A 13554-nucleotide genomic window follows, 5' to 3' on the forward strand; every position below is an offset into this window, starting at 1 on the left:
CCATGAGCATCCTCCTTCTTCATAAGTCTCCCCTGTGGGATCTTGTCAAGGCTTTGCTGAAATCCATGTAAATTACATTAACTGTATGTAAACTACATCAACAAAAAGGTATCAGATCAGGCAAGCATTCTTCTATGTTAAACACAACATAAAAAAGTAAGATCCATGCATTTAAAAAAATTGTGCACAACCAGTTTTTCCACAGGAGACATCAATTATAAGTAGTCTGTATTCTTAGCCACAGATGCCTCTCCCAATGTCTACACAGTTTATTTCCTGCTGCAAAACACACATGGACTTTAGGCACGAGCAAAGAACAAAGAAAGGTACAGCACAGGCACAGAGCCTTCAGCCCTCCAAGCCTGCATTGATCATGCTGCCCGTCTAAACTAAAATCTTCTACACTTCTGGGTCCGTATCCCTCTATTCCCATCCTATTCATGTATTTGTCAAGATCCCTCTTAAACGTCACTATCGTCCCTGCTTCCACCACCTCCTCCGGCAGCAAGTTCTAGGCACCCACTACCCTCTGTGTAAAAAAAAACAACTTGCCTTGTACATCTCCTCTAAACCGTGCCCCTCGCAACTTAAACCTATGCCCCCTAGTAATTGACGCCTCTACCCTGGGGAAAAGTCTCTGACTATCGACCCTGTCTATGCCCCTCATAATTTTGTAGACCTCTACAAGGTCATCCCCTCAACCTCCGTCTTTCCAGTGAGAACAAACCGAGTTTATTCAATCTCCCCTCATAGCTAATGCCCTCCATACCAGGCAACATCCTGGTAAATCTCTTCTGCACCCTCTGTAAAGCATCCACATCCTTCTGGTAGTGTGGCGACCAGAATTGAACACTGTATTCCAAGTGTGGCCTAACTAAGGTTGTATACAGCTGCAATATGACTTGCCAATTTTTATGCTCAATGCCCCAGCCAATGAAGGCAAGCATGCCGTATGTCTTCTTGACTACCTTCTCCACCTGTGTTGCTCCTTTCAGTGACCTGTGGACCTGTACACCTATATCGCCCTGTCTGTCAATACTCTTTTGAGGGTTCTACCATTCACTGTATATTCCCTACCTGCATTAGACCTTCCAAAATGCATTGCCTCACATTTGTCCGGATTAAACTCCATCTGCCATCCCTCCGCCCAAGTCTCCAAACGATCTAAATCCTGCTGTATCCTCTGGTCGTCCGCAAACTTAACAGACCAGTTACTATTTCCTCCAAATCATTTATATATACTACGAACAGCAACGGTCCCAGCACGGATCCCTGCGGAACACCACTAGTTACAGCCCTCCAATCAGAAAAGCACCCTTCCATTGCTACTCTCTGCCTTTTATGACCTAGCCAGTTCTGTATCCATCTTGCCAACTCACCTCTGATCCAGTGTGACTTCACCTTTTGTACCAGTCTGCCATGAGGGACCTTGTCAACAGCCTTACTGAAGTCCATATAGACAACAGATCTAAACTCAACTGCAATGGTTTGAATGATCAATGACTGCACAAATCAATACACAAAATGAAGAAAGGCCACTTGAAATAAGTTAGTAGGACTCCATACACCAGCCTGAGCTCCTATTGTCAGGAAGTAGAATCAGTTGGAGAAGTCAAGCTTCAACTGTTGCTTCCACTTAACCATTACAGTTCATTTTAATTTAACAGTCCTGAATATGTGCGCTTTAAATTTCAGATTTGGCACTTACGCTGTATGTGAATAAGCTGCTTTGGCATCTTGAACTCCCCACTGTAGACCGACTCATAGTAGGCAATGTTGCTTTCCGCCTCTGGGACAGGAATGACCATATTATCCCTTTTCTCTCCATAAACCTGTTGTGCTGAAATAGCCCGCTGGAGATGGTGCTCCTGAAAAGTTTGAAAACAGAAACCCAATATTAATGCACAGCAATATTACTTAGTGCTATGATGGTGCCTCTGTGATAATACAGCATTTTTCATGAACTTGTACCTGCACTGGCACTTTAAAAAATGTAGACATTGAATGGTCATTATGTAGTATCCCCTGCTGTACCTCAGGTTTATGAAAAACCAGTTTAGCTGTAATTATGTCCAACATTCCTCCTAAATCCATAAAGTTAGGAACAAAACACATCTCCAGCCATCTTTTGGGGGGGAACAATTAAAGAAAAATCAGACAACATCCCTTAAATCTTTACAGAGAATCAAGCTGTAATTTGTACAATGACAACTAGAACTGGGCATTTCTTTTTCCCCATCGGATCATATTTTTTTCAGCAGTATTTTCCAATTCTGTCGGAGCTGACCCTTAATAAAATATATTTTCACGGAAATCTTGCACTTTTTCCAGGTGGGACAACACTCACATAGGAATAACCAGAAAACCACCATCACTTGTCTTATTTACAACCAAGATTCTTAAATTTACACATCCAGCCGAGGTCACTAAACTGTAATCTAGAATGGAAATGGTCAATGTCTCATGCCATAACACGGACTGCCAAATCCATTGTGAAATCCATACAACCACGCTGTGTAACTTGGGAGATTAGAGACACATGCAAACTGCATTTCGCAGCTACTCACAACATGACCCTGCTGAGCCATTACATGGCAAGCAAAACAGACGATTATGAATGTGTTATAATCACGCTAAATATATATGAACTTGAAGATCAAAAAGTTATAAAAATACCTCAGTTGATTATGCATGTAGATAGCATACCATAGCTTTATATACAAGTTTTGCTAAAGCATTAGTTCTCAATCTTCCAACTCAATTATAGAATCATGGGATCCTACAGCGCAGGTGGCCTTTCGGCTCAGAGAGTCTGCACCAACCCGTCAAAAGAGCACCCAAGGCCCAATCCCCTGCCCTGTCACCCCACTGAACCGTTGGGACACTAGGGGCAATTTTAGCATAGCCAATCGACCCAACCTGCACATCTTTGGACTGCGAGGGGAAACCAGAGCACCCGGAGGAACCCAACACAGAGAATGTACAAACGCCACACAGTCAGTCACCTAAGGTCGGAATCAACCCAGGTCCCTGGCGCTGTGAGTGCTAACCACTGTGTCGCCACAATGTTGGATGTAGTGCCAGTATTTCTGGAAGGCGTGTGAAGTGGGAACGGAGTTTAATTGAATATTTGTGGATGGATTACTTCTATCGTCAGCAAATATATTCCTGAACTCGTGCATCACTACATACAAAAGTTAACACTTTAATCTATGCTCCTGTTCAAAATAAATTAAAGGATGTATTTATAGTCTTAATTTAAGAGAGGTAGATACATGCCTAATTACTGATGTCTCGTCGGTTTGCAAGGTTGAAGGAGCTGTGAGCAAAGTATGGGCTGGGGCAGGGGGAAATATTTAGATACATGCAGGTTCGAGACTTTGCCAGAAAGGAGATACAGAGCTTCCCAGTAGAGCCGGCTTCCACATTGCTGGAGGAGGTGCTGACGACAGGAGGACTGGAGAAGGGCGGGAAGGGCGGTTTACAGAGCTATTTTGGAAGAGAAGGCACCATTGGAAAGGATCAAGGCACAGTGGGGTGGGGTGGGAGAGAGTATGGAGGAGCGGTTCTGGTGGGAGGTGCTCCGGAGGGTGAACAGGGGGGGCGGGGGGGGGGGGGGGCACTCTTGTGTGTTAATGATGACTATGGATGATTCCCGATTCCTTTTTGTCATTTGTTTATTTTAACATGCGTCCTAATGTTTGGGGGTTTGGTGGGAGGATGGGATCGTTGTTATCGATATGGGGATTGACATTGCTTTCGTTACTGATGCTTGCTTATTGTTGGGTGTAAATTTGGGAGAAAATGTGAGAAGGGAGGAGAATAAAAATATCTATTTTTTTAAATTACCGACGTCTCTCTCATTTGGCCCATTTCAATGTTTCATACTTCATTCAGATCTGGTTAGAAATCACTTTAAAGCAGTAATTTTGTAAACTATCTTTGTGTGATGCAATATGAAATGAAATGAAATGAAAATCGCTTATTGTCACGAGTAGGCTTCAATGAAGTTACTGTGAAAAGCCCCTAGTCGCCACATTCCGGCGCCTGTCCGGGGAGGCTGATACGGGAATCGAACCGTGCTGCTGGCCTGCTTTAAAAGCCAGCGATTTAGCCCAGTGAGCTAAATCAGCCCCATTCCAGTGACATCAAAGATTGAAACAAAGCAAATTAGTGATATCGCAAAATGAAGCTGTGCCACAAAATCTACATTAAACTGCTTTCAATTTAAAAAACCATGGTCATCAAATCTTGTATTAAAAAGTTGATGTGGAATCATGACATCTCAGCTAGGAGTTGTCACTCAACTTTGGATTGGCTGCAGGAGATGGAAGAGGTCTGCCAACAAATAACATTCTATCTAACACTCTGCATTCATTCCTGTATGTCACCTTTCAGTGAATGGCAACAATGCCATTGCGTCCATTTATAGCAGTTTAGTGCAACTAATAACAGTTGAAAGAGATGTTGGAATATCACAATGTAATTAATGTGCCAGCTCATGCAGCCAGAGCCGAGGTGGTCCTCAGTGCAGAGGCAACATGCTTCTAGACTTGCACGAGTTATCAGGACCTCATGTTCTGATCGAAAAGTTTGCTCCAAATTTGATCATAAAATGATACATAACATTTTCCCCACAAAGAGCTGCATGTTTCTAAACCTACATTGGGTTCTACAGCAGGAGAAGGGAGACAGAAAATGCTGGCAATACTCAGCAGGTCAGGCAGCATTTGTGGAGAAACCGTTATTGTTTCAGTTCGATTACCTTACTAAGATACCCGAGGAAGGAGCAGTGCTCTGAAAGCTCGTGATTCGAAACAAACCTGTTGGACTTTAACCTGTTGTAAGACTTCTTACTATGCTCACCCCAGTCCAACGCTGCATTTCCACATCATTACTAAGACAAGTAATTGGTTTTGAGCAAGTGAAAGGAGAAGGGCAAAAGAATAAAAGGAAAGGCCTGTGTTCAGGTGCATGGTAGGATAGGTTAATTGACAAGGATGGCACGACAAGTGCGAATGGGATAATGTGACAAATGATGACACAAAGATGTGAGGATAGGTAAATTGACAAGGATGGCAGGATGAGAACAGCTCTTGTCCAAAAGTCCCCCAGTGTTAAATATTATAACGTGGACACAGACAAACCACGGACCCTGACCCATGCTCTGACTGCAGTAGAGTGTTGAACAAACAAGAACCATGGGCGGCATTAGCACTGCTGCCTCGCAGCACCAAGTATTCAGGTTCAATTCAGACCTTGGGTGACTGTGTGGAGTTTGTATGTTTCCCCCGTAAGTTTGTGGGTTTCATCAAGGTGCTCAGCTATCCTCCCACAGTCCAAAAGAAATGCAGGTTAGGTGGGGTGAGGGAGTGGGCCTAGGTAGGGTGCTCTTGATGGGTCAATTGACCCCCTTCTGCACTCTAGGGATTCTATGGTTAGAGCCAGAAATGTGCAACAAGAGACTTAAAAAATGAATTAATCTTCCTATAAGTGCCTAATTGCACATAGGGGGATCAATTCAGCTACTGGAAACTAATATTGATCAGGGCGAGGAATCAGAGTCAGGCTGACCTTAGCATTGACCTACATGTTGTGTAGCTTCTGTTGTGCTTCGTTCAAATTAGACTTTAACGTGTAACTATGGGAAGCAAAGCAAATAAATACAGAAATATTTCGTGACAAGGCTGCAAATATTTTCTTACATGACTGCAAGTATTTCCTTACATGGCTGCAATGGAAGCTGCTTTTATTTTGCTGCTCCAAAGTTGGCCCCCATCTTTTAAGTTGCTTTTGGGTATCCTGCATTCAATTGTTGGGTTAGAAACTTTCCAGTAATTAAAAAAAAAACAAGCAGATTAACTTTTAAAAACCATGGTGAATAGATCACAAGATCTCCTCTACTATTTCTGCATTCAGGTGCAAGCTTATGTCACTCACCTCTGGATACCTCTTTTGTTTCTTTACTTGTATCATTAGCACTCCCTTTGACACCTGCTCTCCAACTCTCGTCATTTAATCTCTCCCGTCTTTTATCCTTGCAGTACTTTCCCTTTTGCTATTTCCACCTCTCTCCTTTCACTTCGTAAAAGCATTTTTGTGTGGGTTTAGAAACTGCAGCTATTTATGGAATACATTATTTATCATTTTAATGAAGAAAACAGGAGCAAATTCCTCAGGACAATTTTTTGTTAAGCTGTAAACTCAGTTTTCCCCAGGAATAATAATTATTGCTTCATCATAAGTAGGCTTCAATGAAGTTATTGTGAAAAGCCGCTAGTCGCCACATTCTGGCGCCTGTTCGGGAAGGCTAGTACGGGAATTGAACCCGAGCTGCTGGCATTGTTCTGCATTACAAGCCAGCTGTTTAGCCCACTGTGCTAAACCAGCCCCATAGTATAGTGTAGTATAGTATGCCAGAGGCACCCCACAAATTGTCAATTGAACACTGTGGACCACTATTTAGTCTGACTAAACTGATCCAATGGCACAAAATATTGTCATAGGCACTTTTCACAAGATCATATTTATAGATAAGCTGTCCATTCAGGTCACTTAATACATCATGCAAGTTTTCTTCAAGTACAGCCAAGAGTAGAGATGAAGGAAGCGATTGTGATGGTCAAACTGGAGAAATCGTGAAGAGGGAGAGTTGGTGGATTGGAGCGCAAGGCAGACATTTCAAATTCCTATGAGATATTTCATGCTTGCTTTGCAACCAATGGCACTGAGGGAACCCATGGTCTAAAGAGAATGTTTTAATGTTTAGATTGCAACTCAAAAGAAAAAGCACCAATTATTAAACAGAGCGAGTACCTGATTTGCCTCATCATTCACAGACTACCATCTGCGCATCATACCATCCCCCACCACCCATTCAAACCTGTACAGATAGAAACTGTATGGGGAATGGAATGGAGCGAAGGGAATATGGAAGTCGAAGGCGAGAATGAACAATTCAAGTTTGAAATGCTCAATGAAAACTGTTCTTGCTCACTGCAGTTAATAGTTGCTTAGCAACAAGGGGTTCCCAAGCAGATCAGACCGAAACATACCTAGTCGCCTGGAATATGAAAGGGGGTTTACTTTGGTCACAATGGATAGTACTTCATACTCTTCTCCACTCACGAACCCTTTAGCTCTTGGCGTATCCAGCACTCCAACAGCAAGTGTGGCTTACAGCCCTAGGCTGAATCCTTGCTCCATCATCCAACAACTCAGGTAACTGGAGAGGGAAAATAGTATATAAACAAAGAACAAGCACAGGAACAGGAACAAGCCCGTCGGCCCTCCAAGCGTGCGCTGAACAACTGCCTGCATCCTTCTATACCCCGTCTGTTCATGTGCCTATCCAGATAAGTCTTAAAAAGGTCGCTAACGTATCTGCCTCAACTTGGCAGTGCATTCCAGGCTACCACCACCCTCTGTGTAAAAAAAACTTGCCCCGCACATTTCCATTGAACTTTTCCCCCCCTCACCTTGAACCTGTGCCCCCTTGCAATTGTCATTTCTGCCCTGGAAAAAAGCCTCCAACTGTTCACCCTATCTACACCCCTCATAATTTTATACACTTCTATCAGGTCACCCCTCAGCCTCCGTCTCTCTAGGGAGAACAATCCCACTTTATTCAATCCCTCCACATAGCTAATAGCCTCCATACCAGGCAACACCCTGGTAAACCTTTTCTGTACTCTCTCCAAAGGCTCCACATCCTTCTGGTTAGTGCGGTCACCATAATTGGACACAGTATTCCAAATGTGACCTAACCAACATTCTATATAATTGTAACATAATTTGAGCTTTTATACTCTATGCTCCGTCCTATGAAGGCAAGCATGCCATATGCTTTCTTTACCACCATTTCCACCTGTGCTGCCACTTTTCAGGATCTGTGGACCTGCACGCACAGATCTGTGTCTCTATGCTCCTGATGGTTCTGCCATTTATTTTATAGCGCCCACCTGAATTGGATCTACCAAAATACATCACCTCGCATTTGTCCGGGTTAAACGCCATCTGCCATTTCTCTGCCCAATTTTGCAGCCTATCTATATCCTGTTGTATTCTCTGACAATCTTCATCACTATCCGCAACTGCTGCAATCTTGGTATCATCTGCAAACTTGCTCATCAGATCTGCTACGTTTTCTTCCAAGTCATTTAGATACATTAGAAAGAGCAGAGATCCCAGAACTGATCCCTACGGAACACCGCTAGTTACAGACCTCCATTAAAAAAAAACACCCTTCCACTGCTACCCTCGTTCTTCTATAGCCAAGCCAGTTCTGGATCCATCCACCTAGTTCACCCCTAACCACATGTGATCTAATCTTTTGCACCAGCCTGCCATGAGGGACCTTATATAACCCGTCGTAATTAATATCCTGAGTGACTTTGAAAAATAACTTGACTGCACTCTAGAAAACCTGACTTTAATATTCACAGAAGGTCTCTGCAAATCACAGGCATTAACACAGATTAACCACTTCCAGAAGTCTCCTCCAAAGAGTAATACCTCAAAGCACAAATTCTACAACAATTTTAAATGAAAACAGGGGGAATAAAATTAACAGAACAAGACGTCCTCAGATTTGAAAAGAACTTGCCAAAACAAAAATGTGTTGCAACGATTTCTAATGAAGTAGCTAAGCAGTTCTATATCTATCCAACACCTCAATTACAAAACTGTAATTTTGAAAATAAATTCTGAATTTTGACCTGCACATGCAATTAACCTGGAGAGGCCCTCAGGTTAATGTGAATTGTGCACCCAAATGGCTACTTCCATGACATCACTTCTAGCAGGAAGAGAAATCTTATTAAAATATGGCATGATTGGTGCCAAAATAGACCAACAAATGGGTGAATGTGTGTAGCTCTTACAAATACACTTTCTTCCACAACTTGGTGGAACTCTACAAGTCAACAGGTTAGAGGCAGCTGTCCCACATTTAAATAAACTGAGATGTGGGCATCACTGACAAGACCAGCATGGACAGCATTGTAGCACAGTGGTTAACACTTGCTCCACAGCACCAGGGACCTGGGTTCGTTTCACGGCTTGGGTCACTGTCTGTACGGAGCCTGCACGATTTCCCTGTGTCTGTGTGGGTTTCCGCCGAGTGCTCTGGTTTCCACCCACAAGTCCTGAAAGACGTGCTTGTTAGGCAGATTGAACATTCTGAATTCTCCTTCAGTGTGCCCGACAGGCGCTGTAGTGTGTGTGTGTGTGTGTGTGTGTGTGTGGTGGTGGTGGTGGTGGTGGTGGTGGATTTTCACGGTAACTTCATTGCAGTGTTAATGTAAGCCTACTTATGACAATAATAAATAATGATTTGTTGCCCATCCCCAATTGTCTTTGAATTGAGTGGCTAGGAAGGCCATTTCAGAGGGCAGTTAAGAGTCAACAACATTGCCAGAGGTCTAGAGTCACATGTAACCCACACCAAGTAAGAACAGCAGATTTCCTTCCCTAAAAGGCACCAGTGAAAATGATGGGCTTTCAACAACAATCGATGATAGTTTCATTGGCACCATTACAGCTTTATTCTTAAATGAAAGCCCCAGGTCAAAAATTATCTTTGTAGTTAACACACTTTTGAATTTTAAAAAATAATTAATGTTCCTCATAACTTCACTGCACTCAAAATGTGGGCTCACCAATTATACAAAATTAGAATAACTTGTATCAATGTTCAGAATTGGATAATTAATTACCATGATACTCGCGTATCATGCGACTTTTGAAGACCTAAATTGTAACCTAAATTTGGGGGGTCGTATGATACGCGAGATACAAAATTCGCGGGTGTTTTACTTGCTGTTTTTTCTGATGGGAAGATGTTCAGCCACTTGACGTTTCCATTCATAAAAACATGAATGGAAACACATCTTCCCATCAGAATGCTGTGGTCAAAATCTGAAGAGTAGTATTCCTGATCATATGGGTAGTTTATTCAATACATGGCCGTCTTTTTCCAATACAGAATTCGCGGGTGTTTTACTTGCCGTTTTTATGAATGGAAACGTCAAGTGGCAGAACGACGCTAGTAAAGACAGCTGGAAAGCTGTTCGATTCGCGAACAGCTTTCACAACAGAATCCACTCTGCAGAATCCACAGACAATGATACCATTTGGAAGTTTTAGTTTGGGCATTAATTTCCAAAAAAGTGACTCGCATGATACATGAGATATAGCATAGAATCATGTTTTGGGGCCGAAAATTTAGGGGTCGCATGATACGCGAGATTGCATGATACGCGAGTATATACGGTATTTAATTGCCTCAATTTAACTAGAAACAGCAAATAAATATTCCCATCACTGCTGCATAGGGACAGTTCACCAAATGCACATTTATTCCAACAGGCACTAGGTTTATCTACATTAAATTCAAAGTCAAGACTGATATTCATTGGTCAAAGCTATGTTTCTCTTATATTTGCTGTAGTGTCCATATTATTTGGTGACCTGGGAGCTTAAGTCAATTTACCATCAATATTTTCTCACTAAACCACTGAGGGAATTCAGTTTAATCCCAGCAATTGAATTTCTTGCTCCCAGATTGTCCCAAGTTTTTAATAAATATTTCCAATTAAGGGGCAATTAAGCGTGTACAGCACCAAGATTCATTTATATAACACTTTTCTCATCACCGGATATCTCAAAGTACAATCAATCATTTTCTGCCACCATTACCATTTTGAAGTGCCTGAAGAGAGCTAGCAAAACACAAAGATTAACACATTCAACAAAAGAGTCGAAAATGAGTCAGGATTATGGTTTATGAATCTTTAACCAGAAACTCAAGAGATGGGTCACTGTCTGTGTGGAGTCTGCACGTCCTCCCCCTGTGTGCGTGGGTTTCCTCCGGGTGCTCCGGTTTCCTCCCACAGTCCAAAGATGTGCGGGTTAGGTGGATTGGCCATGCTAAATTGTCCGTAGTGTCCTAATAAAAATAAGGTTGCGGGTATAGGGTGGATACGTGGGTTTGAGTAGGGTGATCATGGCTCGGCACAACATTGAGGGCCGAAGGGCCTGTTCTGTGCTGTACTGTTCTATAGTAAAGGGACAAAAATTCAGTGGGCGAGGCAAGGAAATGTTATTTCGATGTTCAACCATTCTATTTAATAGGGAATCCGAATGATTTGGATATCGCAAGATAGATGAAAATAATCTACAATACACCAATTGCTGAGAAGAAGAATGGCAAGAGATGCCTGGCAAGTTTTTTTTTAAATCTGAAAATTTGGATGATAAATGGAAAAACTTCCAACGGTGCCAACAATCCGCATGAACACCCAAGGAAGATAATCTTCTAAAATTGATCTCCAATTAATAAGGATAATTGGTCAAGCAGACCAAATGGTTGAATATCAGAATGTGACACAATAAATTGCTCATTACAAAATCATTTCTGTGCAATGCTAAATTCATGTGGAATAGAACGCTAAGCAGAAGTGTAGCATTACACAAGTGTGAAGACTAAGCCTTTAACAATAAAGCATGATTCAATAGGTTTTGGTAGTGTGGGCTGGCATAATCAGCTTCCATGTGTACTCTAATGAGACACACCTCAGTCACAGAATTTACAGGATGATGGTCTTGGGATTGTCATCATCCCAGGAGAATGTTACCAGTGGGGTATCACAGGGCCGGTTTTGCGACCTCTCTTCAATCCCTGATCTGGAGACAGCCGTGCCGAGCACATTATGAAAGCGGTAAATTTCAATGCTGAACAGGGTAAGCTACAGGAGGATATTAAGAGGGTTCATATTTGGCCAGACAAGCAACATGTGGCAATTAATATTGAAAATGTAGAGTGGAGACACCCAAAAAATAGGGAGAGTCCACTTTGAATGAAAATAACTATTTATGGAAATTGAAAAACCTGAAATCCCGATCTTCAACCAATAGAAGCAATCACAAGTCTCAGTATCAACGAGTAAATCAAATTAGATATCAGGAGGTTTTAAAATGTTAATATCAATCCAAAATAGCAGAGCATTCTTCCCATTTTATAAAATTGTTGGCGCAACTCCATTTTGGACAGTGCACCAATGTTGGATCACTGCAGTACAAAATAGCATATTGCAGGAATTGAAAGATTACAGAAGAGTACAGGATACAACTAGAATAACCGAAGGATTGGGTTATGCTGAACAACTACTTGAATTGGGCATGTCCTCACAAGAAGAGAATGTTGAGAAGCAATAAAATGGCAGTTTTCAGTGTTCTAAAGGGGTTATCTAATGTTGAACATGACAAGCAGTTACATTTTATCCAGATCAGTGAAACTACAGGAATTGGCCTTGGCCTGAAAGCATTGGATGAATGCGGAAACACTATTTCAGCAAGCACAGCCCCTCTAGGGCATTGGTATTGACGACAGGACCCACACGAGTCTTTCCTGCGGTCTCCCAGGGCTGTTTTTCTGTACTGCATTATGATAATGAACTGACTGCCTAAGTTAGACGTTCCCAAAGGGGTCGTGATCAATGAGCAAATGGGATCAAGAGTTCCTCCCTTCAATGGCAGCAGTGCCGACTGTGAAGCAGAAACACTGTCAGGGCATCCTGAGATTGGTTCAAAGTCTCCATGACAGGTGCATGCATAGTTTTCTTCTTGTGTGGTTCAGAGGGTGCGGTCTAAGGGACTGAGTCCAAGATCCCAGCACTGCCTCCATCAGGGCCTGCAAAACAATTGTGGAAGCCCCCCTCCCCATATTGCATAATCAATGGTTTTTTAAAAATATACACATCACAATTGGCCCATGCTATTTTCCTAGCAAATGCCAGTGCCCTACGGAGACATGGAAACAGTGTGCTGATTAATTCAAATGAAATTAGATAATTCATGCCAGAAAACAGTTTGTGATACAGTAGACAAGTAGCTGGAGTCTCATCTTGTGCGAATGCAGTAATGCTTTGGCAGAATAGGCGACTTTGGACCTATAGTTTACAAAAGTTCTCTGGGGTGGCTATTCTCTCACCTAATGTCTGGAGAAGTCATAAATTCATTTGATAAGATGTTTGCCATGATCAGTCAATAACTATTACTGCTGCATTATGCAACTTCCAGTATGGCAGAAAGCAAACTAAATGATCTGGTATTTGTTTTGTCTCGCAGTTCTTATGATTCTGCTACTGACGCTCTCATCCATTGGCCTTTGTCACAGCTGGACCTTAACCATTCCTTGCTGCACTCTCACCCTCCATTTAAAAATTGTAAAATTATCAAAATTCAGAACTGTTGCACTTATCAAATCCAGCACTGCACTCATCTCAATTACTTCGGTCCATCCTGATCTACATTTATTCTAAATCCCCATGAACCACAAAGTTCCCTGTTTATGTTTGCTCATAGTCTCAACCCTTTCTATCTCTGCAATCTCATCCAACCCTACACCTAAATCAGCCTAGTCTTTTGCACTGTTGTGTTGGGCTCCGACATCATTGAAGATGGAAGACACTTGAGCCTCCTCCTCCTTTTAGTTGTTGAAGTTCCCACCAGTTTGCGCCTGGATGCAGCAGGCCTGCAAAGCTTTGATCTGAT

General features: G+C 42.3%; 1 protein-coding gene across 5 annotated transcripts in view; it reads right to left on the minus strand.

Moving 5' to 3' along the window:
• The window catches only part of LOC119966493 (enhancer of polycomb homolog 1-like), a 282112-nt gene that overhangs the window by 105635 nt on the left and 162923 nt on the right, over positions 1-13554 (minus strand). For all 5 annotated transcript variants that reach the window (XR_005460782.1, XM_038798270.1, XM_038798271.1 and 2 more), the window contains one exon: positions 1709-1868. Coding sequence is in view for 4 of the 5 variants with exons in the window: in XM_038798270.1 (XP_038654198.1) it covers positions 1709-1868 (160 nt within the window). In the remaining variant the exon portion in view is untranslated. The remainder of the gene's footprint in view (positions 1-1708; positions 1869-13554) is intronic.

Source organism: Scyliorhinus canicula, chromosome 5, assembly GCF_902713615.1.
Source record: "Scyliorhinus canicula chromosome 5, sScyCan1.1, whole genome shotgun sequence".
Lineage (NCBI taxonomy): Eukaryota > Metazoa > Chordata > Chondrichthyes > Carcharhiniformes > Scyliorhinidae > Scyliorhinus > Scyliorhinus canicula.